Here is a 26,141-nt window from a genome sequence, read left to right on the forward strand (position 1 = left end):
CAGTTTTTAAGACTTTTCTCCGTTTTCTTTCGCACGCAAAACTAATTACTTTATTTAAATCCTGACGTTAAATTTTGTTTTTTTGTAATTTTACAAAATAAAATTCTACGTAATTTTTTAATAAGAATCTTCTTCTTCTTTACGTCTTCCAAGTTAATATGATATTTTTACTGATTCCCGCCACTTAAATGTAATTTTGAAGAATATGTCAAAAACACCCTTTTTCTTATACGAACCTTAATCCTAGCGCATAAATACCTTTCTTCTTCAGATGCTCCCGGGTGCGTTAATGAGTGTCATTCCAACCTCCCCCTCGCCCCCCGCCAGTTTGCAATAAGGGATGCGCTTCATAAAATAATAACTTTGAAACAGGGGTGAAGAAAATGGATGGTCATAGCGCTCCTTAATTAACCGGCTTTCCCCAGCGGGCGAGAAAACTCTTAATATCGTTCGTGACTAGTTTCAAAGATTAAATACCTACCTTTATCACTTTTGGGATTTCTCGAAATATGAGATTTAAAGAAAGCTTTAATTTACTTAATAAATGTATTGTATAATTCATTTGAATCTGCTTTTTATTTCTTATTAAATATTCTCTAATCACAATGGAACTTAGCTTGATTACGTAAAAAAATAATGTATATGTTGGACAGCAAATATATGTATATTGATGGAGAATTAATTTACAAATAAATTGTCCGAAAATAAAAGCTGGAACAGAGTGCATTTGGACGTGTGATATTCTGTGATATTGAATGAAAATACCAACTACTGACATTGAAAACCTATCATTATCAAAGTTTCGCTGAACTAGGTACCAAAGAAAGACTAATGATAGTCCGCAACAGTGATTCCAACCGTACTATAATTACAGTACAATACCTACTATAATTTTTAATTCCACGAAAAATGTAAAATACTATAATTTTACGCCAAATATATACCAAAATACTATAATTTTAAAAGATTCAAGACAAAAAATGTTCCTGTACTATATATTTTTCAGAAATACTATAATTTGTATGCCTTTGTCCTATAATCAGCATAGAAAAGATAGCAACACTGGTTCGCAAATCCAACCATGGTCATAGGAAGTTACTTCTGGAATAAGTATAAGTATATATAATTAATATAATTATTGATGTCAACGAAATAAAATAATTTTATTGTTTTAAATGCAGTTAGTTTATAAGTAATATGTTTATAATAAATAACATTCATATAAGAAACAAAATTGCATTACCTTCACAAATTAGTTAACTCGGCGTACGGCCGCCGGATGTCGCCGTCGGTTCCATTTTGACGTTTAGCGAAATATGACCGGCCGCTTCTACCTGGGAGGTAAAATAATTTTACCGTCAAACACATTCCTGGCTTCAAACCGTTTATTTAAATGCACCGAAACATTTTCTTTCGCCGAAAAGTATAAACGTGACTTTGCGTAATGTCCACAGATTATTAGGCTGTCAGGAATGCCATGCGACGTATTTATTTCAATGGAGAATGACAATATTCCCGGAATAATTATATTGTTATTGGTAGCATTTAAACGCTTTGGCGCCCTTTTATTGACAATAAAAATATTTTTCCCACCGGTCTTTCTACGCATTATTTTAAAAGTAAATTGCTTTCTAAATAATTCACATAGGTAGATACCTACACCTATACAAGTCTTAACAATTTCATGAAAAATATATTATTATTATTATATTCTACACTTGGCCAAGTCGAAACACTGTGGTTCTATTTTCAGTAGAAATAATAGTTTTACTAAAAAAAAAAAACAAATCAGTAGGTAGCTATATAATCTTTTACCAACGTCACAATTAAAAAGAAAATTATAACTTGTATTATTTATGTTTTATTTGAGTAATGTTTAGTAAGGCCAGCGAATAAATGAACGAATACAAATATTACAACCTTTGAGAGCAGTGGGGATTTTTCATGAAGCAAAAGATGCAATGGTGGTTTATCGCGCAGGATTTTTTTTTCACAAGGGTGCCTCCAAACCCTTCAATGCCGTAGACCTTCACGTACCTAAAACTACCTTCTTTCAGTGTAGGTTTCGTAGAAATGCTTTAATTCTCAGGAGATGTTGTCTTTTTTTAGATTTTTCATTGGCTTTTTTCCATGCGGTCGCTTCATTAGAAAAAATTGACATCTAAGTTTAAAAAAAAATGAAATATAAAAAATCCTGACAACATAACTATTGTAATACAGATTTTAATGGCGGTTTGTCGCACAAGCAATATTGAGTGCCTGCAAACCTGCCAGCACCATAGACCTTCTCATACCTAAAATCATCGCTTTTTTAATGTGAATTCTATTTTTTATGTATTTGTCTGTTTAATATAGCCGAATATAAATAATATGATTGCTAACAATGAAACCTAATGAATTTGCAGACAATTTGAAATTAAATAATTATGAGATAAAAAGAACTTTTTATATACTTACAACGTTTTTAAATTTTATGTTGAATCATATAAACTTGACTAGACTAGCTTAAACGATAAAAAAATGTACTTGATAGAAATAATACTGAAATGTCATTTTGACATTTCATATTGATTTCCATAGTAACATACGTATATGTTAATAATTTAGTTGCTATGACCCCAGACCCCCTAGCAACCAATAATGGTGTCGAAATAACTTTTCATACAAAACAGAATTAACTGAAAATGAATTCAATTCTACTTAAAGATGGCTAAAAGTATTTAAAAAATGCATTGGCATCGTGTTCTGATATAATCTAAAAGTTTCAAATGTCTAACTAGTGGGGAAGTTAGTTAAAAATCGATTGCAAGATTTGTACCGGACAAAGAACTACCGGACAAATAAGAATACGAGCTAAGAAAAACGTTGTAAATTGAAAAGGGATGCCGGACGGTATCCTAAATCTGCTTAACTTTCTCTAAGGATGTCACTGATTATAACAATATTGAAGCTCTTTTAGATTTAAAAAATAAAAGTACCTACATTGAAAGTATGAATTATTACAAATTCTCATGTACACCTTCTAGAGATCTTATGAAACAACAATTAATTTTTAAAAAAACACGAAAATATATTAGTTTTTTTTTATCTTCGAATTTTAAAAAGATGTGTATTTTCTTCTACATTTTAAATACCTATATTACAGACGCTACATCCTCCAATATTGCCCTCCACTATCCCCCTTAGCTTGTCCTGAATAACAATTGGAGTGTGGAAGTCCTTTTCTATTTCTACTTCGTCCAGCCATCGTAGTGGTGTTCTCCCAGTGCATCGTCGTCTCTCCAGCTTTGTCAATACTAATTGATTAATTAAAACAATCCTTCGTAATTGCATCACTAGATGGCGCTAGTAACACTACAAGCAACGTAAAAATCGAACTCACACAATAGCAGTCTCATAACAACGTAAGTTTTATTCACAACACCACATTTTCACGTGAATAAATATTTTATTCTACATTTTTAATTCTAAACTAAATTATCAAGCGAATAAATATATTTTTAATTAATTTTTACCGTTGTAATGTTTCCTTTTAATCGTAGCGTTTCATTCATTAGAATAAAATAACCATACAATAAATAGCGTAATCACAAAATAAATAATTCCATAAAGTACCCACTTTTTTCCGTTCGAAAGGGGGTCGGGTACCCCTTAATTTAGTTTTATTACATGCATTATTCACATAAGCTTGCTTTCGTAATTCTAATGGCCTGCGATAGAATCTTGACTATGCCGGGTGACGGGGCACTATTGCATCGAAAAAACAAAGAATTTTTCTTTAATAAGTTAATTTGGTACTTACGGTCCCGTAATGTAAGATTTATTTTTATTTGTATCGGGCATACTAAATAATTGGGGTTTTGTTTATTTTAAAGTGCTCTTAGTTATTAGAGCGACTCCGGTGTTGTAGTGGTAAAAAGCCGTCTTTAAATCCATTATTTGCGGGTTTATAATATACCAGTTGTCTTTTCAATGTGTGTTTGGACTGAGACCATGGATCTATTATTGAGCTTCATCATTGCAAAGAAACATTGTATACCACTACTAATAAATTATTTTATCTACCGGGTATATAGGCAATTTAACTAACGAGAAGCCCACGATGGCCGCGCGGCTAAAGCGTGGACCTATAACTTCGTAGGTCCCAGGTTTGAATCCTGAATCCAGCAAGTAGATACACATATTGTTTTTGAATTTATGTATGAGTCAAAGTATGAATCTAATAGGTTGAGTTGAGCAAGTGGTTAACATCCATTTCTCGTAAAATCAAAAATCTTTCAATACAAACCTCCACTCTATGGATGCCCATATCATGATCTTATTAGGATCGGACATGGAAGTATCCTTCGAAGTTATGCTGGTAGCGTCCCAGGAAGAACAATAATTATCCACAAGACCCCGGTTGTGTAATGCTTACTATCAATAATATTAACCCAGATAGTAAATTATTGAGCATGTATAAATATTTGAAATATATAAATCTGCCTGTTCATTTTTACGAAAGTTTGTCAAATATTTTTTTTATTATCGATATATGTTATCAACTTCAGATGTTTGTACCTATACGTACAGGAGTACTAAAGTACTTGGAGGTCCGAGCCACTGAGAGATTTGGCGTGTTTCTAAAATTAAATAATAGTATAAGTATAAACCATAAATTCCAAATACCATTACAACTAGTAAATAGGTATTTAAATGAAGGTATCTCTTTCCTAGAATCTCATACTGTAATAAAAAATGTGACGACACATATTAATATTATAAGGGATTTTTTTGTTTATTTACAAGTATAGTATAGGTATCTGTTTGAGTAGTTATCTTGGTTGCAGGGATTTTTTAGATAATATTAAATTTGTGAGAAACACGTCTTTTACTACTGGTTTTAACTGTTTCGAAGCCTCTTTTATACCTTACGACGAATTAATTGCGTCATCAGCGTCAAATAAAACGCCGCTATATACATATTTACTTATTTTTTTTATGTTATTTAAATTTTAACTGTACATATTATTTTACTCAGTGTTCTTATGAGCTTTGGATATTTACAACTCATTAGTGGTATCACGACGATGCAAATAAATATTACCCCAACAACATTAATTATAAGGAAAAAAACAAATATAAATCATATACACTTGTCTATTCCTCAGACTGCGTTTTTCCACCATCATACCCCATTAAAAAGCGAGGTATTTTAACGGCCACAGTTCCATTACGCTTGTTATCAAAATATATTAAGAAGTGTGGCATATAACTCATTTTAAAAATAATTGTTTCGGTCACAGACATGCCACATTTTTTTAAACGCACTGTATAATTTATTGCCTGATTACTATATTTGCAATTTTGCTAATTTTGATACCTTAAAACATTAAATTAGTTTTAATGAAACTTGACACATTTAAACAATAAATACAAAATACTTTGATCCTACCAAACAATATTACACGCAAGACACGCTAAGTAAGTTAGTTTCACATTATATGAGTTTATTATTAATAAACAACGTGTTCGACACTTACATAAAACTAACCTATGAAAAGGTTTTTTAAAGTTGATATCAATTTCGTTTTTATATCTGTTTTTTTTCAAATTATGTGTGTTTATGATAGTTAATCAATAAATTCTTGCAATAGTAATTACCAATTGTAATTGAAATTTTTTATTTACACTAAGATCTATTCACAGAAAGTTACTCTAGTATATATTATTCTTTTTCGTCGGGATCTTATCTCTATAGATAATTTGCCCGTTTGAAAGCTTTTTCCATAACTTGGTTCCATCTTTCGCAACATTTAACGACACATAGTCTGCATAAAACTGTGGCACTTCTGATTGCGTATATCCATGTTAATGGATTAATTCATTGACCTCTCCTACCTTCGACCTGACTAAATACTACGAGCATGGCCCCCACGAGGAGAGGGTGGCTAACAGGGTTCCAGTCTGAGGTCCCGGACTCAATGTAACGTGGCGGGTTGTCCAGATAAGTGAGATAGACACACATTATAAATTTGCTCTAATAGTTACTTATTAGAGACCAATAACATTTTTTAATTTATGATTGTGCAATGCAATTGTTGATTATTGTTTGTGGATACTCGACAACTCCATAATTAGCTAAAAATACACTGAATACCTTTAATTTAAAAAAAACGCTTTTGGGCGACTACCAATAACCTTTGCGATAGGTAGGAGGGCCCGCCAATGATCTTAGTCTGGAGGCCCGCTTCAGGATGTGACTTGTATGACCAAAAATGAATTATAATATGTTTGCTAAACGCACGACACGATAATGGTGGGTGATTGTAATAACATCTTCTACATTCAAAAAGTTGAGATATACCCTTGAAAAAGGAAGATACTTGATACATTCACTTGTCGGAAAAGACCGGAAAACCGATATTTTCATGGTGAGTGAGGGTGTCGCGCAATGAAAAAGTTCATTAATAATATTAATATTTCTCACTGAGGAATGCACCCATTCAGTTCATATTAAGTTGAGTACGTGCGCACCTAAGAAATCATGACATGCAAACAATGTCAGTAGATTCATTTTTCACATTTTTCACTAATCGCCGAGGCTCCGTCAGCTGTCAAAATATTTTCTCGGTTTCGACCGCAAGCTGAGTTCAAATACCTTTCGACAGTGAAAAAATCGCGTGCCACCGCTCAGTAAAGGGGCGCTGTGGCTAAGAACCCCCCTCTTATAATGTGGAGGAGGAGGGCTTTTGGGGACGGTCTGGATTTGTAATCTGGCGATATTGTTAAGTCAGAGCGAGTGGAAAGTTTACTATACAAACCGAAACGTTCCGATTAAATAACGGTTATTCACCGCGAAAAATGCCTCTGCATTACTTAGGTCCTAGAACCTACACAGGGTGTTTATTCTTTAAGTTCTCTTTTCTACCCTATAAGGGGTGTAAGCTTAGACTATAGATACATCTAATTAAAATATAATTTTCTATATTTTTACGTCATATAGTATTTTTAAGCGGTCAAAATGCAACCATTGTGTAAAGATATCCATAATTTAAGTTATTTTAAAGAAATACTAGGTCACTGATATTAAAATATATATATAATAATATACAAATAAATTATCACGAACATGTATCAACTTATCTTTAAAACGTAATACCATTTTCTTTATTATCAGTATGGTTACCACATTTTAATACAGTACACAGAACCATCTTTTCTACTTAATTAACAAAAAATATTTACTACTAACTTTATGTTTAACACAAAAAATATCAATTTTAGCAACACGCGCTCGCAGGTTATCGGGTGTAAGTTAATATATTATTATATTTAGTACATAATTAATTTTATCATAATATTTTGCGGTATAGTATCAAATATAACACGGTTTTAAAAGAAACTAGGTAACTATTGTTTTGAGTCAATGGCTAAAGGTACCTCATGACTGAAAATCGTGGCTTAGAATATTTCAGCATCTGACAGCCTTCAAGACGGTTTGGCTTCACCCTCTTAGCATTCAGCGGTACACAGGAGCAGTTTTATTGTAAAACCCGCGATATTCTTGTCCATACACCTGGAGGTAGGACTACCTCCGTGCGGCAAAGCAAACTGAAATTCGCTGATTATGAAGTCGTTGGCACTTTAACTATTCACGAGACTCTAGGCATCCGCATTCAGCACCACATTAAAGCGTCTAGCCTATGCCTTTCTCATGACTATATAATAGTTTACCGTAACCCAGTTTTCTGATGAAATATAGAGTCAGCGAAAGTATTTATCTTGGGTCGAGCATATTATCTTAAAACGGTGGATGCAAGTTTCCAAACTAATATCAAAAGAATAAAAACAGCAAAAAATTATATTTCAAAACTGCAACCAATCCGGAAGAGAAAACCTATTGCGACCAAAATGCGTCTTGTTTTTACTCGGCTTCCTAATTTCTAGAATATATGCCTATGAGAATAATTATTGGGCGGTACAATTATTATTCGTTGTCAAAAATACATAACCTCTACTTTGTGAGTTAGTGACCTATATGATCCAATAAGTTAAAATTAAATTAAACGGAAAACCGAATAATGTTTATATCACGTTTCACATCAGATATGTTGGTGTACTATAAAAGCGATTGTCACGGTATATATAGTGGCCCTTGTTACAATTAATTGTTGTTATTTTTAAATCAAAAAAGTGCGGCCTAAACTTTTGAAGCACCCTGTAGATGCAAAGAATTCGATTTGTGTTGTGAGATTTCTATGTTGATACAAAATTAATACGAGCTTACAGAAAATAGGGTCCAGGTTCAATGCTATGAATCGTATCGGCCATTTTCGATCGTGATAATCTCCCATAATACCATGGAAATATTTTATTAAATCAACATACCGATACATAAACATTTTTCTATGACAAAAAAAGTGTAACATAACGTTTTGGACCAATAAACACTCGTATAACTCCGTAAAATCAACACAAGTTTTTTGTAATTCAATAAGTAAATAATAGTAGGTATATCTTTTAATATTTTAATTGTTTAAAATTTACATACTTATGAATATGTTACCTGTGACTGTGGTCAGGTGTTAAAATGCAATCGTAATGACGTGCTGGCTTCATTTGTGAAATAAATGTATGTTATTGTTTTTATTTCGGTCAACCCACCTACATTTTATTTGTAACTAAATCGCATGTTGAGTGCAATACGATCACTTTTTTCAAGTAGTGCATATCAAGATAAAGATTATCAAAGCTTTTCGTACAATTCAAAGCTCTGAGAAACTTTTATAAGACTAATAATATTTCACAATAAGTTTACGAATATCATAGTATTTATGCTAATATCGACTCCTTATACGACTTTCTTAAGTAGTAGACAGTGCCATCATAGATAATTAATTGAGTGCAATCCAGCGTAGAGCTTGTTAATGCATTTTTAAACAAGCATTTGTGACAGTAGATGGTTTAAGTTTAAGGTAAATACTCCAGCTAGCAGAGTCATCTAGCTGAAAAATACGAAGCTTTTAATTTGAGACGTTTTTTTGATAATTATATTTAAAGTATTTTAATTAAAATAATTACAAGATAAAAAAAACTTTTTATATACAACGTTTTTAAATTTTCTGTTGAATCATATAAACTTGACTTCACTGGCTTAAACGATCAAAAAAAATTGTACTTGATAGAAATAATACTGAAATGTCATTTTGACATGTCATATTGATTTCCATAGTAACGCACTATATATTAATAATTTAGTTGCTAGGACCTCAGACCCCTAGCAACCAATAATAGTGGATTGGATTACGGATTTCTTCCGAAATAACTTTTCATACAAAACAGAATTAACTGAAAATGAATTTAATTCTACATAAAGATGGCTAAAATTATTAAAAGAATGCATTGGCATCGTGTTGTGATATATTCTAAAAGCTAGTCGGGAAGTTAGTTAAAAATCGATTGCAAAATTTGTACTGAATAAACAACCGGACAAATAAAAATACGACCTAATAAAAACGTTGTATAATACGTACTTATGTCATGCATTTTTTTGCATCCACCAGTAGAAAACGACATTTCTTATAATCATTACTCACCGATGACCGAACTTTTGTAAAAAAAAATATTAAGTAAATAACAACCCTTGATTAGAGAAGTTTCTTATTTTAAACTAATGAACTCTTATTACTGGATACTGCTTTCAGAAAAAATTCCATCTTTAATGTTTTTATATATATCAGTGAGTCAATAAATTATTTTACGCCTTGGACTGGCATGTTCAAAAGAGTCAATCAATTTGCTACGATTAGTAAAATTATAGGATCAACAATTAATCACGGTGTCCATATGCTCCACCTAAGGTGCGCGAGTAGTTTAATAATATAACTACCATTTCGTAATGATAACAAAGTAAAACAACACAAATAAATAATATAATCGCTAGTGATAAAAGGGCTGAGTTATGGCAATCTTGAAGCATTTTCCCCGGATAGCAATAAGTTTGAAGAGGTAGTAAGTAGTTTGACGTCCTCGCGAAGGAAGCTTATTAGATAATAACCAACGTAATAAGGATGGCTAGACATTCTTATACCTGCTACCTCCTTCTGTCCGCCTGATACATTCACTCGTATAAGAATTTACTCCGGGGAACAGAATTATTTATTAATTTCCGGGTTTGTTAGCTTGCCGGCAGAAATCGTATATATGATTATATTATTATTGTAGAGACTGGGTGATTACAACTTGTTTAAACAATTACCGGATGCTATAAATTCAAATAAATCGAGATTTAGATATACAATTCGCGGGATTTTCAAAAAACAAAAACATAAATAATATATGGAATGTTTTGGCCTACCTGAATAATGTCTTCAAAAGTGACTTCCCATTATCCTATAAATTCGATGTTCAACCAGTGTACCTATACAATCACATATCCATGATTTAAATCTATGGACCCTCAGTAATAAATACATCCAGGTATATACTCGGAGTAGAATACCGTGATAGATATAGGGATGGTGCATGCTGGGCATTACGCATAAAGATTTAACAAACAAATTAAACACCTCGATAAGGGAATTAAAATAGTGTTTTGTAAACAACTTAAATGGAAATCGGCAGGTCACAGCTCGAAGAAAAGACTTACTCACCAGGTCCCCGATTCAAATCAAATTGTTAAATTTTGATGAAGTACGTAACAATGTAACCGAGATGAATCGACTCAATATGTAGATATTTTCATTGACCCAGATTTATGATAATGACATACATTTTGAATAGATATACCTAATGTGTAATATATAATATTATGATAATTAATGACGAATTCATTAAGAGGATGATTTGTGTATGGGAGGGGTATTACGCGAAGATATTAATGAGCGTCTCTCCGATTATTATCCATATGTCTAATCTAAACCATCCCCGTAATGAGTACCACATGCAACCGATGAATCTAAATCCTAAGATTTTGCTAACAATGTAATTTTAAAAACTCAAAATAAAAATAAAAAAGGATAGTCTTTGTGATTGCCCGGTACATTATGATAATTATCATACACAATGGTAAATCATGTCATACGTGCTTTGAGAACTTACTTCTCATAAGGAATTGTGAGGAAATTTACTGAATTGTATATCATGTAGATACCTATTTATCAAAAAAAGTCTAAAGAAATTCCCATGTATCATTAATAGATCCATAGAAGGATTCGTAATAATTTAGGCCCCTTTATTATATCTCAGCATATAGCCTTATCTGTATTATGTGTATATTAATAACAATATTTCAATTCAAGAAAACCTCCACGAATTATAATTCTCAATTATATATAAGTATCGCAAAAATTGTTAAGTATACATTTAGTAGTTATTATTATTATTGACTATAAGTCTGTGTTTTTGGTTGAAGTCAGAATTAGTTTTAGGTACATGAAGACCGGAGAATTTGACAGGTTCGGATACCTCTCAGATACTACCTAATTAGAAACACATGTGTGTTCGATTCCTGCTAGGTTTTTTTAAATAATTATATCTGAATCCAGACATACATTGTAAAAACCCAGCGCGAAATTCGATTACACGCCCAACTGATTTACAAAGTTTAAGGAAAGAAAAGATCGAATGATTTTTTTTCGTCCGGTTTCGACATTGCAGCATTGTATAAGTATAATGGATTTCCGCTAAGTAACAACATTATATAAAGAATATTGCATTGCGAATATGATAATAAAGTAATTAACATAAATTTTACGTTATAATAAAACGGTAAAAAATGTGATATTTTTTTTAATATTCTACGTAATTATTTATCATGTTTCAAATTATCAGTACACGCCATACCGAAATTAAAATTGTTACTTTCTCTACTATAATTTACTAACTATTTACCAACATAATTGTACGACAAAGTAAATAAGAAAATAGGTATGTTTATGATGTTGCTCCAAATTATGTAATAAGTATATTAAATAATGAATTCGTAAATCATGTGTATTAAGTATCCATTGAATAAAAGTCAATACTCTCGCAAGCCAAAGTTAATTTGATTTAAAATTACAAGATATGATATTAACACAATTTGAAATAACACTTCAGATGCATAGTAGTTAAGAAATTCCGTATTAATCCGAAATTATTAGTTGTATCAGTAGCTTAATCGTTAAAACTTACAGCTCGGGTTTATATGAATTAATTCTGTTATTTTTGAGGGTATTCAAAATTACGTATCTTCAATAAAGATTTTTTCAATATAGTACTTAATTAAGAGCATACTTCAGTGAAACGGCAAATAATTTTCAGGAATAGGTGGGACGTAATTTTGCAAGCGTTGCCAATCGGAAAGCGATATAGACCTGTGAGCACGTCAATTTGTTTTGTGATGGCGTCAGAGGAATATATTCTTAAATAGTGTAAATATGACTAAAAAACTTTGCGCATGTACTTGAAAAAGAAAACATGTCAATGAATATACTATTATTATTACGAATTTCTTTTATTTTGTTAACTGTCAATTCATGGTGGAACTGCATTTTATTGTTGTTTTTATTTAATAAAACGCATTTTTTTTGTTGTAGTACTTATTTCACTTTAAATCAAGAGATAAGGACCGGTTTCGTTCGCCTCAGAGGGACATTTTCAACTGAATACATTTTTTTAAAACAATATTTATCAAACAAAATCCAAAGCGATAGAAATAATATAACAATAGGTACATAGGTACATAAATAATTATCCGTATATGGACGGATAATTATTTATGTACCTATTGTTATAGTGTTACAAAAAAATTGCGTTTTATTAAATAAAAACAACAATTATTACGAATATAATAATAAACATAACATAAACAGGACGCATTTGAATTTTTATGACAAATTATATTTCGTTCGGCTCGCGTCATTTGCACAATCCGCGCATCGCCTAGTCACGATCTTTTAGACCAAGCCTCAGCTAAGGTATAGCCTTAAAGAAGTATTACTGCTGCAAATGTATGTATAAGTAATCAATTTATGGAGATAGCACATAAAAACAAAATTAACCAAAAAACATTCAGACGTATGGTGTCTTATAAACCTGACAATAAATAGTCTCATAAGTCGTAATTATTTTTGCCATTCGTATGGTATTACAGTATTATTAATCCTTTTACTTTTACTTACTTAGATGGAAGTTCAATGAATCTGTTCGTTAGTTATTATTTCCCGGAGACGGAAATTTCCCCCGAGAAATCATTTTCATCGTCTCAATGAGACTCGCTTTCTTATATCTGACGATAATAATATCTCATTTTGTTGTCTATGCTCTACCCACTGTAGATATCTATACTTATTGGTTTTTCATAAATGACCAATTTTATTTTTGATGCTAACTTTTAATATTTTTTTTGATAATAAAACAAGTTTTCAGAACACTGCCATTAAAAAATATAATACCATAACGTCCCAAAAAATTTTAAACTAACTGTAAATCAAGAGATACTACAATGATATATCGTATATTATATTACCAGAGCAAGATATTTCTAACGCAAACCCATCGTAAATACGTCATCGTCATGGATGAGTCATATTTCTCTCCGCATCTTACCTACTGATGTCGATCTACCAAAATCTTATGTGGTTATTTAATTCAGATTTTAGAACAAAGATATGTATGTACATATAGAGCCTAAATATAAATTATATATCGACTGTAGAAAGGAAAAGGGACGTAATCCACACGAATCAAATTTTACAGGAGGCAAAAAAACGTTTTTTTTATGGTTTTTGGTTAAAATTAAAATATAAAATAGACATAACAATGAAGTGAATGGTAATTATTGATTTTGTTTTTATATTCCTAATCTGATATTAAATATTGAGTTAATTAAAGAAAAACCAACAAAAATGATGGTTATGTCTTTTTCCCCACTTCGCTTACTTATTTTTTTTTTTGAATTGCCAGCTAAATTTTAATGATAAATCGGCATTTGCAACTTACATCCTTTGACATAGCATGTATTTAGTCATGTACAACGTTATAATTGAATAAAACCTATTTTGAAAAACTGAGGGTTACGCTGTTTTTTCTTTCTGCAGTCGATGGGTTAATTATCAATAATCGTAAGTATTGATATTTTTAAAAGAACAGTTTGAACTAAGCTCATGGCTCTCTTTACCTATTCATGAATCCGCACTCGTAAATTTTATAAAATTAACCATCAATTATTATCATTATTTAATTTTTTTCAAAATATGTATGTTAAATGAGTTTTATTTTAACAGTTTTATCGTCGTTTCATAACACTATGATAATAATATATAATATGTGTACTTTAAAATGATATAATATGTTGCTTGTTACATATTAAAAACTAAAGCGCTTTCCAACTATTCAAATTCAAACAAACATATTAATTTGAATAATCAATATTATATGACCCACATCAGAGTCGCGTTGTAAAAGACTATTACGAATATAATTTCAAAGTTTAGAACTTAGCCTTGCCTACATGAAAACTCTTTACCACAATAAAATATTATTAAATATTTTCCCTCTTTCTCTGCTCTTATAGATATCGAACTGTGACTAACTTTTTGTTTTATTAATGCATTATATTTAAAATTGCATTAATGGTAGCATTTTTCACAAGCTTACTGCGTTTAATACACTAGAAATAAAATACCACCATAAAAGACCTTATCGAATAAGAAAAATATTAATTAATAAATTTATATTTAAAAAGTGAATCACCTAAAGCGGCGTTCGTAAATGGGACTGGAACAACTGGACGCCCTGATAATTAATTTGGCGCCGTACTGTTGCCGAATTTATTCATTTTACTCTTAACATAATGTGTTTAATTGTGGATTAAGAATTATTATGCCTGAGGCTTTATATAACAATAAAAGAACTCTCTTCTCGTTGTAACTTAAACATATGCACAATTAAATCAGTATCTACGTGTATCTAGTAATTCTAATTCTAATCAAGTAATAAATATTCAAGGGAAGATCTCCGGTAAGCGAGGCCCTGGTAGAAGAAGAACGTCCTGGCTCAAAAACCTCGGAGACTGGTTTGAGCTCAGTACTCCAGCCCTATTCAGAGCAGCGACGGACAGGGGCCAAATGGCCAAATTCATCGCCGACGTCTGATAACGGATATGGCACACAAAGAAGAAGAATAAATATTAATAGATACTTATATAAATTTAAATATAAATAATATTATTAAATATATATATTAAAAGTACCTATAATTCGTGAATGTCTATTTATTTTCGAACTTCATACGATTGCGTGGCGCCCAGTTGTCCCGGCGCCGAATCGTCCTAGATCCTTCGCAACTCGACGTAAAAAATTACTTGTCTCTCGTATGCTCTTGTCAGTCACTCAGAAACTCCCATGGGAGGTGACCCAAGGGATTCTTGTAATATACCAATATTGCGAAAGCTAATATTTCACCCAACGATAATTAATTTTTTTATCTGACACAAAAAGGCATAAAAAGGATTTCAAGTTATACACAAAAATCGATTTTTTTTTAATTAAATATAAAAAATATTAAAACGATGAATTACTCAAAAATCTAAACGGCCAAACTTAATAAACTAAATTTTAATAATAAATATGACCATAATATATAAAGTAATAGTACGATAATATGACCCTGTAACGAATTCACATTTTATAACATTTTTTTACAATTGTAAGTTTATCCTTGAGTTAAAAAAAAATCTTTTTAATATTTTCAGATACACATTTATTAATTAATACAGTTGAAATTGTAAATTATCAAAAAAAAATCTCAAATTGCAAGCTTCGTATTTTTCCGCTAGGTTCTCTGCTGGCATGCCTCACCCCTTTTTATTATCGCATATTGTTTTATGGTTATTTTTATCATTAAAATTTACTTCAATAAGTTTTTTCGAATGTAGCAAAGATATTTTGAATTATTTATTGTTTTAATAAAATGTTTTATAGAAAATAGAAAATGCACAATTTGAAAGCTTTTATTTAGAATCGAATTAAGCTTTGGCAGAACTAACACTATGCTAAACCAAATAGATGTTTCTTAAATTTATTTGTCACGGCCAAATCAAAGTGAAGTCTACCTTTTATATTCCCAGTAGATTTTGCTACCTTTTTACGATATTGTTTACTACAATTAATGGTTTCAATAATATTGTTATTGTTTGATAATACATTTAAGAAAATCGAATGACTTTGTACTCAGATGTGGAAGACTTTTTTAAGATATTTCCATAATAGAAACAAACAATTTTCATACATTGAATTTTTCACTCAACTAAATTATGTAAATTTTCTTTTTCTTTCTAGGTGCACCTTTATTTTTCCGCTCTGCCCGAAGACAAAGTCCCGTATGTAAATTCAGCCGGAGAGCGACACAGAGTACGGCAACTTCTGAGACAACTTCCTCCTCACGACAATGAGGTACTGATTTTCTTATTTTCTTTTTTATTGTATTAAATCTCCAACCATTGTAATATATTAGCTTTTTCTATATATTACTAGCTGAAGTACCCGGCTTCGCACAGGGTCGCTTCGTGGTTATATTTATCTTAGATATTTAAAAAATAATAAGAGGTAATTGTTTTTTTAATATGAAAATATCTGTGTAATACAATATGGCAATATGTAAATAATTTTAATAGGAGTAAAGGTCAAACAAAAGACCACTAAATTAAAATCGAATCCAAAATAAGCAAACGTTATTAATGTTATTAATATGTAGTAAAAAAAATCAAAATTGGATGGAACAAACAAACAAACTTTGTATTTTATATAATACTACTTTAGAAACCTTCACAGGTGTGCGCACAATAACTAATAAAAGTTTCATCGCAATCGGATGAATGGTATAGGAACGCATACGAATAAAAGAAGAAAAATATGGTTGTACTAATTCAGAAAATTTTGCAGGCGTGCACACAACAACTGGTCAAAATTTCGTTGCAATCGGATAAATGGTATAAGAACGCATACAAATAGAAGAAGATATAATAGAAGAAAAAGAAGAAGAAAATGGTTGTATCAATTCAGAAACCATCACGGGTGTTGGCACAATTACAGACGAAAGTTTTATTGCAATCGGATGAATGGTATAAGAATGCATACGAATAGAAGAAGAAGAATATGGTTGTACTAATTTAAAAACCTTCGCGGGCGTGCGCACAACAACTGGTCAAAATTTCATCGCAATCGGATGAATAGTATAAGAACGCATACGAATAGAAGAAGATAGAATAGAAGAAAAATAAGAAGAAAATAGTTGTATCAATTCAGATACCTTTGCGGGCGTGAGCACAACACTTGATCAAAATTTCATTGCAATCGGATGAATGGTATAGGACCGCATACGAATAGAAGAAGAAGATGGTTCTACCAATTCAGGAACCTTCGCGGGTGTTGGCACAATTACTGACGAAAGTTTTATTGCAATCCGATGAATGGAATAGGAACACATACGAATAGAAGAATATAGAATAGAAGAAGAAGATGGTTTTTCTAATTCAGAAACCTTTGCGGGTGTGCGTACAACAACTGACGAAAGTTTTATGGCAATCGGATGAATGGTATAGGAATCATACGAATAAAAGAAAATAGAATGAAGAAGAAGAAGAAGAAGAAGATGATGATTTTTCTGATTCAGAAACCTTCGCAGGTGTGCATACAACCACTTACCAAAATTTCATCGCAATCGGATGAATGGTATAGGAACGCATACGGGACAGACAGGCAAACAGACAGACAGACAGACAGACAAACAGACAGGCAGACATTCATTGTTATATAAAAGACATAGCCTATACTCTTCGCGAAAGTGCAAGCAATAAGTTCACAAAGTTTTATCGCAATCGGATGAACGGTATGGCAGCGCATAAAATACGAACAAACAAACAAACAAACAAATATTGATTTTTATATATTAGATATATAAGTCAGCTCACTTAAAAATATGTAAAATTATCAAGTATAAAGTATAAATTATAATGAAGACGGGTGATTCACTGTTATACCCAGGGACGATTTTTTTATGCAGATAATTCAACCAGCGAATCTCCCACTCTCTTGTAAGACTTCAAAGTAGCAGCTGTTATATTTTATTCTTACTTATCAAATTATTATGTTATAAGTGTTATAACCTATTAGATTAAAATATATGAATTTTATTACTAATTTATTATCCAACCATGTCCGATCCTAATAAATTTACAAATTACAAATTCAAGACGTTCACAATATCATATCGATGTTGCAGATCACAAACCTCCTTAGTCAAAAAATACGATGTTACAGGGGAAGGTTAAAACTGATTTATTTGCAGCATAATACGATGAATATGACATAGGAGTTTTAATTAAAAGATTAATAAACTCGGCTTTTTTTCTCTTTGACATAGGAGGTAAAGTTCAACAGATCCGTTAATTTTTTGTTGATTTTTTGATACCATAAAGTCAAAATCATAAAATTTGACATAGAAGGTTTGTTAACTGCACCATCGATATGAGAAATAAAGAAATAGAAGCAATATTGGTGATAGATGAAAAACAAATTATGAAGTACACGTAAGTACACCGAATTAGCTAAGTTGACCCTATTTTTTGTTGACCGATCCTAATATTATTATACTATGGGCCTGCACGGAGTGGAGGTTGGTATTAATAGGTTTTTGTTTTTACGAGAAATGGATGTCAGCCACTTGCTCAACCTATTAGGTCCATACTCTGACTCATACACAAATTGAAAAACAGTGTAATTGCCAGACACAGGATTCGAACCTGGAGCCCACGACGTTACAGGCCGCCGCTTAAGCCGTTAATTACATATTAATACCGTTTTAAAATCCGCAGACCCATAAATCTGTGTTTTGTAAACTATGGTGATTGTTTTAGTATTTTAGTGCCTAATGTAAAACTAAAAAAATATGAATTCTACCCTTAGTCGACCGTTTAGTGAAACAGCAGTATATAATATGAACGATCTAACTACATTTTATTATTCGGAAAAGTTTATTATATGTACTTATGTACTTATTTTTACAGGTTCGCTACTGTCACGCGCTTTCAGACGAAGAACGAAAAGAGTTGCGACTATTCAGCGCACAGAGGAAGAGGGAGGCACTCGGCCGAGGAGCTGTCAGGCAGTTGACATCACAACTGGCTTGCTATGAGGTAGGATGTTTAGATTTACTTAGAACTGAAACATTGACACATTGGGAGATCTATATCAGAGAGATATTCACATGCGATTTGGACTGAATTTTAAAAACTAACCAACACCATCTGCATATTGTATCCTTATTTCAATGAAAACAGATACGTATAACTGACACAGTTTAGTGTATACTATTTATGGCGTATCTTAATAGTTTACCTCCACCCTTTGCCCCTGGGAGATATGATATACAAAGATAGATCTAGACAAGCAGAAATAAGAAAACGAATACCTCTGAAAGTTTCGCAAACTAATCCCAGCTAATTACTGAGTGACACTCAAACTGTTGTAAAAAAATCCAATATTCTAAAACCTTATGTATAATCAGCATTAAATACAAAAAAAAATCATGAACATAATATGTACCATATTATCAGACTACATATATTTCTAATTCTTTCTTATAACGTCAATAACGCCACATTCGTCTATAATGTATTCAGCAATACACTTTTCCAATACCAGATTCTCTAAACTTGATTATGCCATCAATTAATGATTTGAGTCACCCCATTTCCACCAGTCATGTTATGCAGCCGTGATTTATGCACAGGCATCTTTCATGACGCTATAAACGTGTCAGAATAAAAAGATTTTAGTGCCATACATTTTTTATCCCGAAACTGCACGGCTCTGATGTAGCAACCATGCACATTGGTGCTTAAAGGAAGACTTCCTCTGCCGTCATTTATCTTTAGTAACACGAAGTGTACTCTGAACCCATGTACTGAAACTTTGCTGAAACAGAGGAGTGAGGAGTGGAAAGTGATGAATCTAAGGAGGGATCGTAATTATTGCGTCCTCCGTAATATAACGCAGAAAATTTTTCAAATGACTCAAAGTTGGCCTTGTCTGTCAATTGGGCTCTTGCGTACCCTTTATCTCATGGGTACCACTGGATGACGCAATTTATCCAATGATGATCTCTTCTTCGAGCGATATGGCCTGCATATCTTAACTTCAGGATCTTGACGTATACTTATATTATGTCAAATGTATTTATTTTGCAATCCCTGTGAAATATGCCTCTTTCTTTACAGCGTTATTATTATTACATACCAACTAAAAAATGCGAATACATCACACAGTTTTTGTCGTAGGTACCTAAATAAAAAGCCAAGTATAATCATATTTGAGTAGGTAGGTACCTATAGTTTTTTTTTTACTAACTCATCAATATTCTACAGGTATATCAAGAAAAATATTTGAATTTTTATAAGAAGCAGTAAAGTAAATCAGTCACGATTTCTCGATTTTTCTCATATACGTGTAAGATTACTACGTTCCCTTCGAAAAACTAGCAACACTTCCTTGAACGATTCGCTCGTCAGATAACAGATGTCTCTACTTTAATCCTCTCGGTCTTTGAACCGTTACATAGCCCCTTAATTCTCCGACTTTAAAAATCAAATATTCTTTACACGAAACCGTTTCATGCATACCTATAGCTAGATGTATACATAATATTATGTAGAATGTAGATAAGCTGTGTTCATCTTGTGCTTGACTTTTTTTCGTTAGCTTTTTATAGAAACTACAGTAAGAGTTCTATTGTAATTTGACTACTTAATTAAGAATTTGTCCATTCATACTATATTGATTCAAATTAACAATTACGAGGATTGTTGGAAATTTAATTTCATTAGAATTCTGTAAACATACATATTGATCATTTTTGGCTACCCAGATTGTGACATATATATTTTACAGTAGGTACCTATGTGTGTAATACAACTTATATTCGAACCATTTTTAAATATAGAAAAAAATAAATCAACTTTCATTATCAATTACTTAATTATGGCCATAAATCTTAACCGCTCATAATGTTGCAAGTCTCTCCCGCGCACTCTGCCTCGGCAGTGATGCGAGACGACTCTCTGTAAAAATAGAAAAACGTCATTGTACATCTGATAAATAAGCAGCGTGTTTATCGGAAATACTGGATACATTCAATGCCAGTTAGAAATATGCGACATTCAAACTGTATACTTCGAAATAATGTGTTGCATGCGACATCAGATGTATTTAATCTACAACCAAAAATGCTGCAATCACGATGTGTGCGGTGGTAAATTAAGTCACATGTATTGTGTTTTGTTAACGCCAACAAAATCACATCGACAATTTTGACACGTTCCAGTCGACGAGAGTTTGTATGTGCGATCTGGCTTAACACTAGCATTTCTTCCCGTATGTAGGAAGTTGGAGGGGGAATGGGACAACTGGACGCCGCACTGTCGTAGATACGTATACAGAACGTAGACGAGGAATTTTAATCAGTTTCTATCTACTACTTAGTAGTTTTAATTCATTTTACTTTTAACATAATGTTTTTTTATTGCGGATTGAGAATTACCATGCCTAAGGCTTTATATAAAATAAAAAAACTCTTTTTTTGTTGTAACTTAAATATATGCATGATTAAATCATTATTTACATGTGCATATTTAAATTCTCACCAACTATTAAATTATAATAATAATTTAAATATAAATAATAATATTAAATATATTTTTTTAAAGTGCCAATAAGTACCTAATTTCGAATTGCGTGGCATCCAGTTGTCTCGGCGCCAAATCGTCCTAGACCCGTAGGAGGGGCTAATACGATTTTGAACATATATGGTCGCTATCACAAACAGTTTTTAAATCGCCTTATCTAGTTCTGCGACCCTGCTATTTTTTCTTATTTCCTGTTAAGACCATGGAATCTGAGATGCGGCAGATTTATAATAAATGCTCTTAATAAAATAATTCTTTGACTAATCGAGAAATATGTGTTAGGTATTGAATATTCGCCAGTGATATACTGTTATTATATTAATTTTTTTATACATAGAATTAATTGAACGTAATTTACTATTCCTTTTGTTTTGCTTTAGGTTTATACATAAATTTGAATAGGTACGCGTAGTATTTTGAGTTTCACAACATGTTTACATATTTCTCAAGCATGTATCATTATTATGTCGTATGTTGACAAATTATCGACGCATTTCCCAGACGGAGCTTTCAAAGCTTCCAGCAGTCGGCGTACGGTGGCGCTGTTGACAACGTGTCACCCCTACAAAGCATCCTGCCATCCCTTTACGGCGGGCGTCCCCAAAGGCTGCACCTGTCGCGCGGCTCACGTGATATATTAATCCCGGCCCCTCAAGATGCTCCTCTTCCTCCATATATTACCAACATAGAAATACAGAGCTTTCACGAAAAAATTTCAACATTTCTCTTTACAATTATTAGAGGAGAGTATCTTTACACTCAATTTATATTGAATACGAGAAAAAAACGTTAGCTAAAATCTCAGAATTTTAAATTGGAACAAAATACTTCACAATTCAAATGGTAGATAATATATCGTTGATGTTACGATAAATGGGAGAGCAAATCGAATCTACACTAAATATTATCGATCTGTTTTAAATTTATATCGTAGTTTATTTACTTTCAGCTATCATGGAAGTAAACACCATACTTTAATTCAGGAATTCCTACAGCCAATCAATCGTTACTGCTAAAAATATTAAAAAATCCACATTAAAAGCGGAATTTTTGATTTATTTACATAGAAAAATAGTTTGTGGGATCCATTTTGAAAATATATCCATATTATTTTTAATGATTTTTAGGCGGTATGAAGGGGGTAGAAAATTTAACAGGTGTCACTGATTGTTTATCACATTTACCCCGCCTACAACACATGACTTCTCGTCGCTTCTATCATGGAATAACGCACTTTTAGTCTAGTGATAAGTGTGATAACACATGTGGTTATCGAATGCGCATTTCGTAACGGTCAAAATAATTATTTAAATCACTATTGTCATCACCGTTTGTATCATCCGCGCTGTATTGTATTCAATAATATTAAATCTACCATTGAATACGTCAGATGTTTGCACTAATTCAATCATGAGTGCCTTGGGGTTTCCCAACTCATTCAGAAGACTGTTTGATTTCCAAAGCATCCAGGTCACGATCCACAGACATGAGGTTTTGATGAAGAATAACATGAAGTAATATAATTTGTATTTTTCCGTTTCTGGGCCTGGACAGTTGTGACATTGTACGGCATTGATAAAATATTAAATAAAATATCAGTTAACAACCCCTTCTCTTGTTTGTATATGTTAGAGGTTCCCGCGTGCACTTTGCGGGCGCGCGTTGATAAGATTTAAAGCCTTAAATTACCTCCGAAAGCATCCCTTTTCCATAACGTTGTTCTATATGTACATTTAAATGCTCAAATGGTAAATGATTTTCAATGAAATTTTACTGAAAAGTATACAAGACGCGATAATTAATTTTCAAGTAAGACAAGCTTTCAGAGAGCATTACAAAATTTTCATTAAATGATTCATTAGTCAATGTTATCATACATTACTAAATAATATAATAACCCACAAAAAATGTATTTTACAATTCAAATTTATTTTTATATACAGTGAGCATCACAATTTTTAAGACGTTCACAACATGGCATTTAAAAGCAAAGAAATATCATTAAAACAGTGTAAAGAAGAAATAAATATATGCATTATCACAAAAACAGTATAAAACGTAAATAGGTACAAAAATTATAAAAATATGGAAGTATGGAAACACATCGAGTGAGCTAAATAGACCCTATTTTAAGAATTTATGAAACAACGCCAACCCATACTCATGCTCACGTAGGTGGAATATATCAACATCCGAAGCAATTTGGTTGAACAGAGATATTGCCCTCCCAATGTATGGCATCACGAATAGCAGGTTAGTTCTGCACAATACAATTAATAAGTCATAAAAATCAGAATAGCACAGATAGAAAATTCAATCACTTATATGTTTCTTACCATTGTCATTTTCACCAAAATCAGCAGAGGATTTGCATGAAATAAATGAGGTGATTAATTTATTATTTTATATGAAAATCTTTGGTACATGCGTATTTTCACAGTCCGAGTATAAAAAAATCAAATCATTAAGCAAGCAAATTGATAAAAATTGTAGCTGTAAAGTTTTGCAAGGGGGACTTCAAATCTTCTAGTGCATCTGGCCTCCACGTACCCATAACCACCATCGACGATAATGATACACCGAGACAAAACTGATATGAAACAATTGTATACAAACATAATATTTCTATGATAAGGATTTTTAAGAAATTTTAATTAAACACTCTTTTCAGTGGATGTTTTTGTCATTTACCAGTTATTGTTACCAACTATATAGTAGGATTTTAACACACACCTTTAGCTACCTGGGTGAGTGCTCTAGCAACTGAGCTATCGACTCAAGTGCATTATTTTTAACATTCCGTGTTAAGTACAGCTCCTTCTGTTCCGGGTAATAGACGAAGTGAAAACCTTGTTGACGTTGGCTGACCTCTGATATGGAGTGGCAAAAGAATAATAAAAAGTTAATAAAAAAATACTTACCTAAAGAACCCACATCTACTATGGCCATTTACATGATTAATTTATCTATTAAACATATTATTTTCAATGTGTGATTTATAAATATTTTCAATTTCATTTAATAATTAATATAATATCACATAAACTGGCATAATGTGAACGAGCATTATAATATTAATTTGATTAGGTACTTATTACAATTCCAAACATCGGTTTAGATGCTTATTAAGCATGCCGTGTCTTAGGAAGGGGTGGGGGAATGACAGCTTCGAAAATGCTTTGGTGAGGGGGAGCTTTCGAGAATTTTCCACTTCCATTTTTAATACGAGCTTTGAATAAATCATGGCGCCATGATGCTCAGTGACTTTTTCCTTTACGCGCCAAGGAGAGAAAATTTTAAATGGTTATTCGACTATTATTTAATTATTTAATATAAATATAACTTTTCGTTTTATTTTTACTTTATTGTTTTACTCCGTTCAAACTTTCGTCGATTTTAATCATGATATTCTTGAGAAAAAAATTGTGTCCGTATGTTTGATGTTGTTTTGTAGCATTTCAGAATGAATTTTGAAATATATAATGCAATAGTATCGAATTTATTATAACTTTACTATGAATTGAGTGATCACCATAATGTGATGTGGCACAATGGCACAGGTTTGACAAACAAAATAAATGGTCTGTTGGAAGAGCTTGGCAGCAAATAGCAATGCACTGGGAACAAAATAATCCATTGAAAACAAAGTGTATTAAGTTATTGGGAGTTTAACCTGGAGTCTGGACGAACGTTACTTAACTCTATAATCATTTTTCATCACCCAACTGATGTGAAATAACAAGAATAAATTGACTAGAATGATATAATATTTAAGACAAAATGTATAACGTAGCTATTCTCTTTTTTCGATGTATTATGGAGTATCTACATAAAAAATATCGTTTGGTTTGGTTCAGATTGGTCCGTAGTTAGAGCTCTTTCTTAGCAAGCTCCAAAATTATGCTTAAATTCTGATCATTTCAATGCTCTTTATGATTTTTCCCAAATTAGGTATTTTTCAAAGCCTGAATAAAAACTAACCATAAGTGCGAGTGAGAAAAATCTCCGCAATATACTATTACCTACGTTAGAGTTAGGTAAAATACATATGAATAATGGAGTTAGGTTTTTGGACGTGTAGTCGGTAAATGATTGTTGGATGCGCGTAAGGCAAACACTGCTAGTACCTACTTGTTGCTGAAATATATAGTTTTTGTATGAAATGTAAATTTTGTAGAAAATGTGTTAGCCATAATGATAAGAAAGATGATGGTACAACGTTTCATAAAAAAGTTAATAATAATAAAATTTAGGTTCTACTGTACTTCATAATATGCAAAGAAAGCGGCTTCATATAACGGGACAATACACTGTGTCTTTAATATTATTGCTCTAAGGTATTTTGATATAAATTATAGCAAATTTAATTCAATGGTACCGTATGTATAAATTACCTCTTTAGCTTTGGAACTATGGATAAGATTAAAAGGTTTCG

At 31.9% G+C, this 26,141-nt stretch overlaps 1 protein-coding gene across 1 annotated transcript in view; it reads left to right on the forward strand.

The window, feature by feature from the left end:
* Window positions 1–26,141, forward strand: part of LOC147074508 (uncharacterized) — a 385,978-nt gene that overhangs the window by 170,609 nt on the left and 189,228 nt on the right. Inside the window, exons 3-4 of the mRNA XM_085943426.1 lie at window positions 16,305–16,418; window positions 19,031–19,159. Of these exons, the coding sequence (XP_085799552.1) occupies window positions 16,305–16,418; window positions 19,031–19,159 (243 nt within the window). The remainder of the gene's footprint in view (window positions 1–16,304; window positions 16,419–19,030; window positions 19,160–26,141) is intronic.

Source organism: Rhyacophila brunnea, unplaced genomic scaffold (genome assembly GCF_057557595.1).
Source record: "Rhyacophila brunnea isolate RB1 unplaced genomic scaffold, BYU_Rbru_1.0 scaffold_16, whole genome shotgun sequence".
Classification (NCBI taxonomy): domain Eukaryota; kingdom Metazoa; phylum Arthropoda; class Insecta; order Trichoptera; family Rhyacophilidae; genus Rhyacophila; species Rhyacophila brunnea.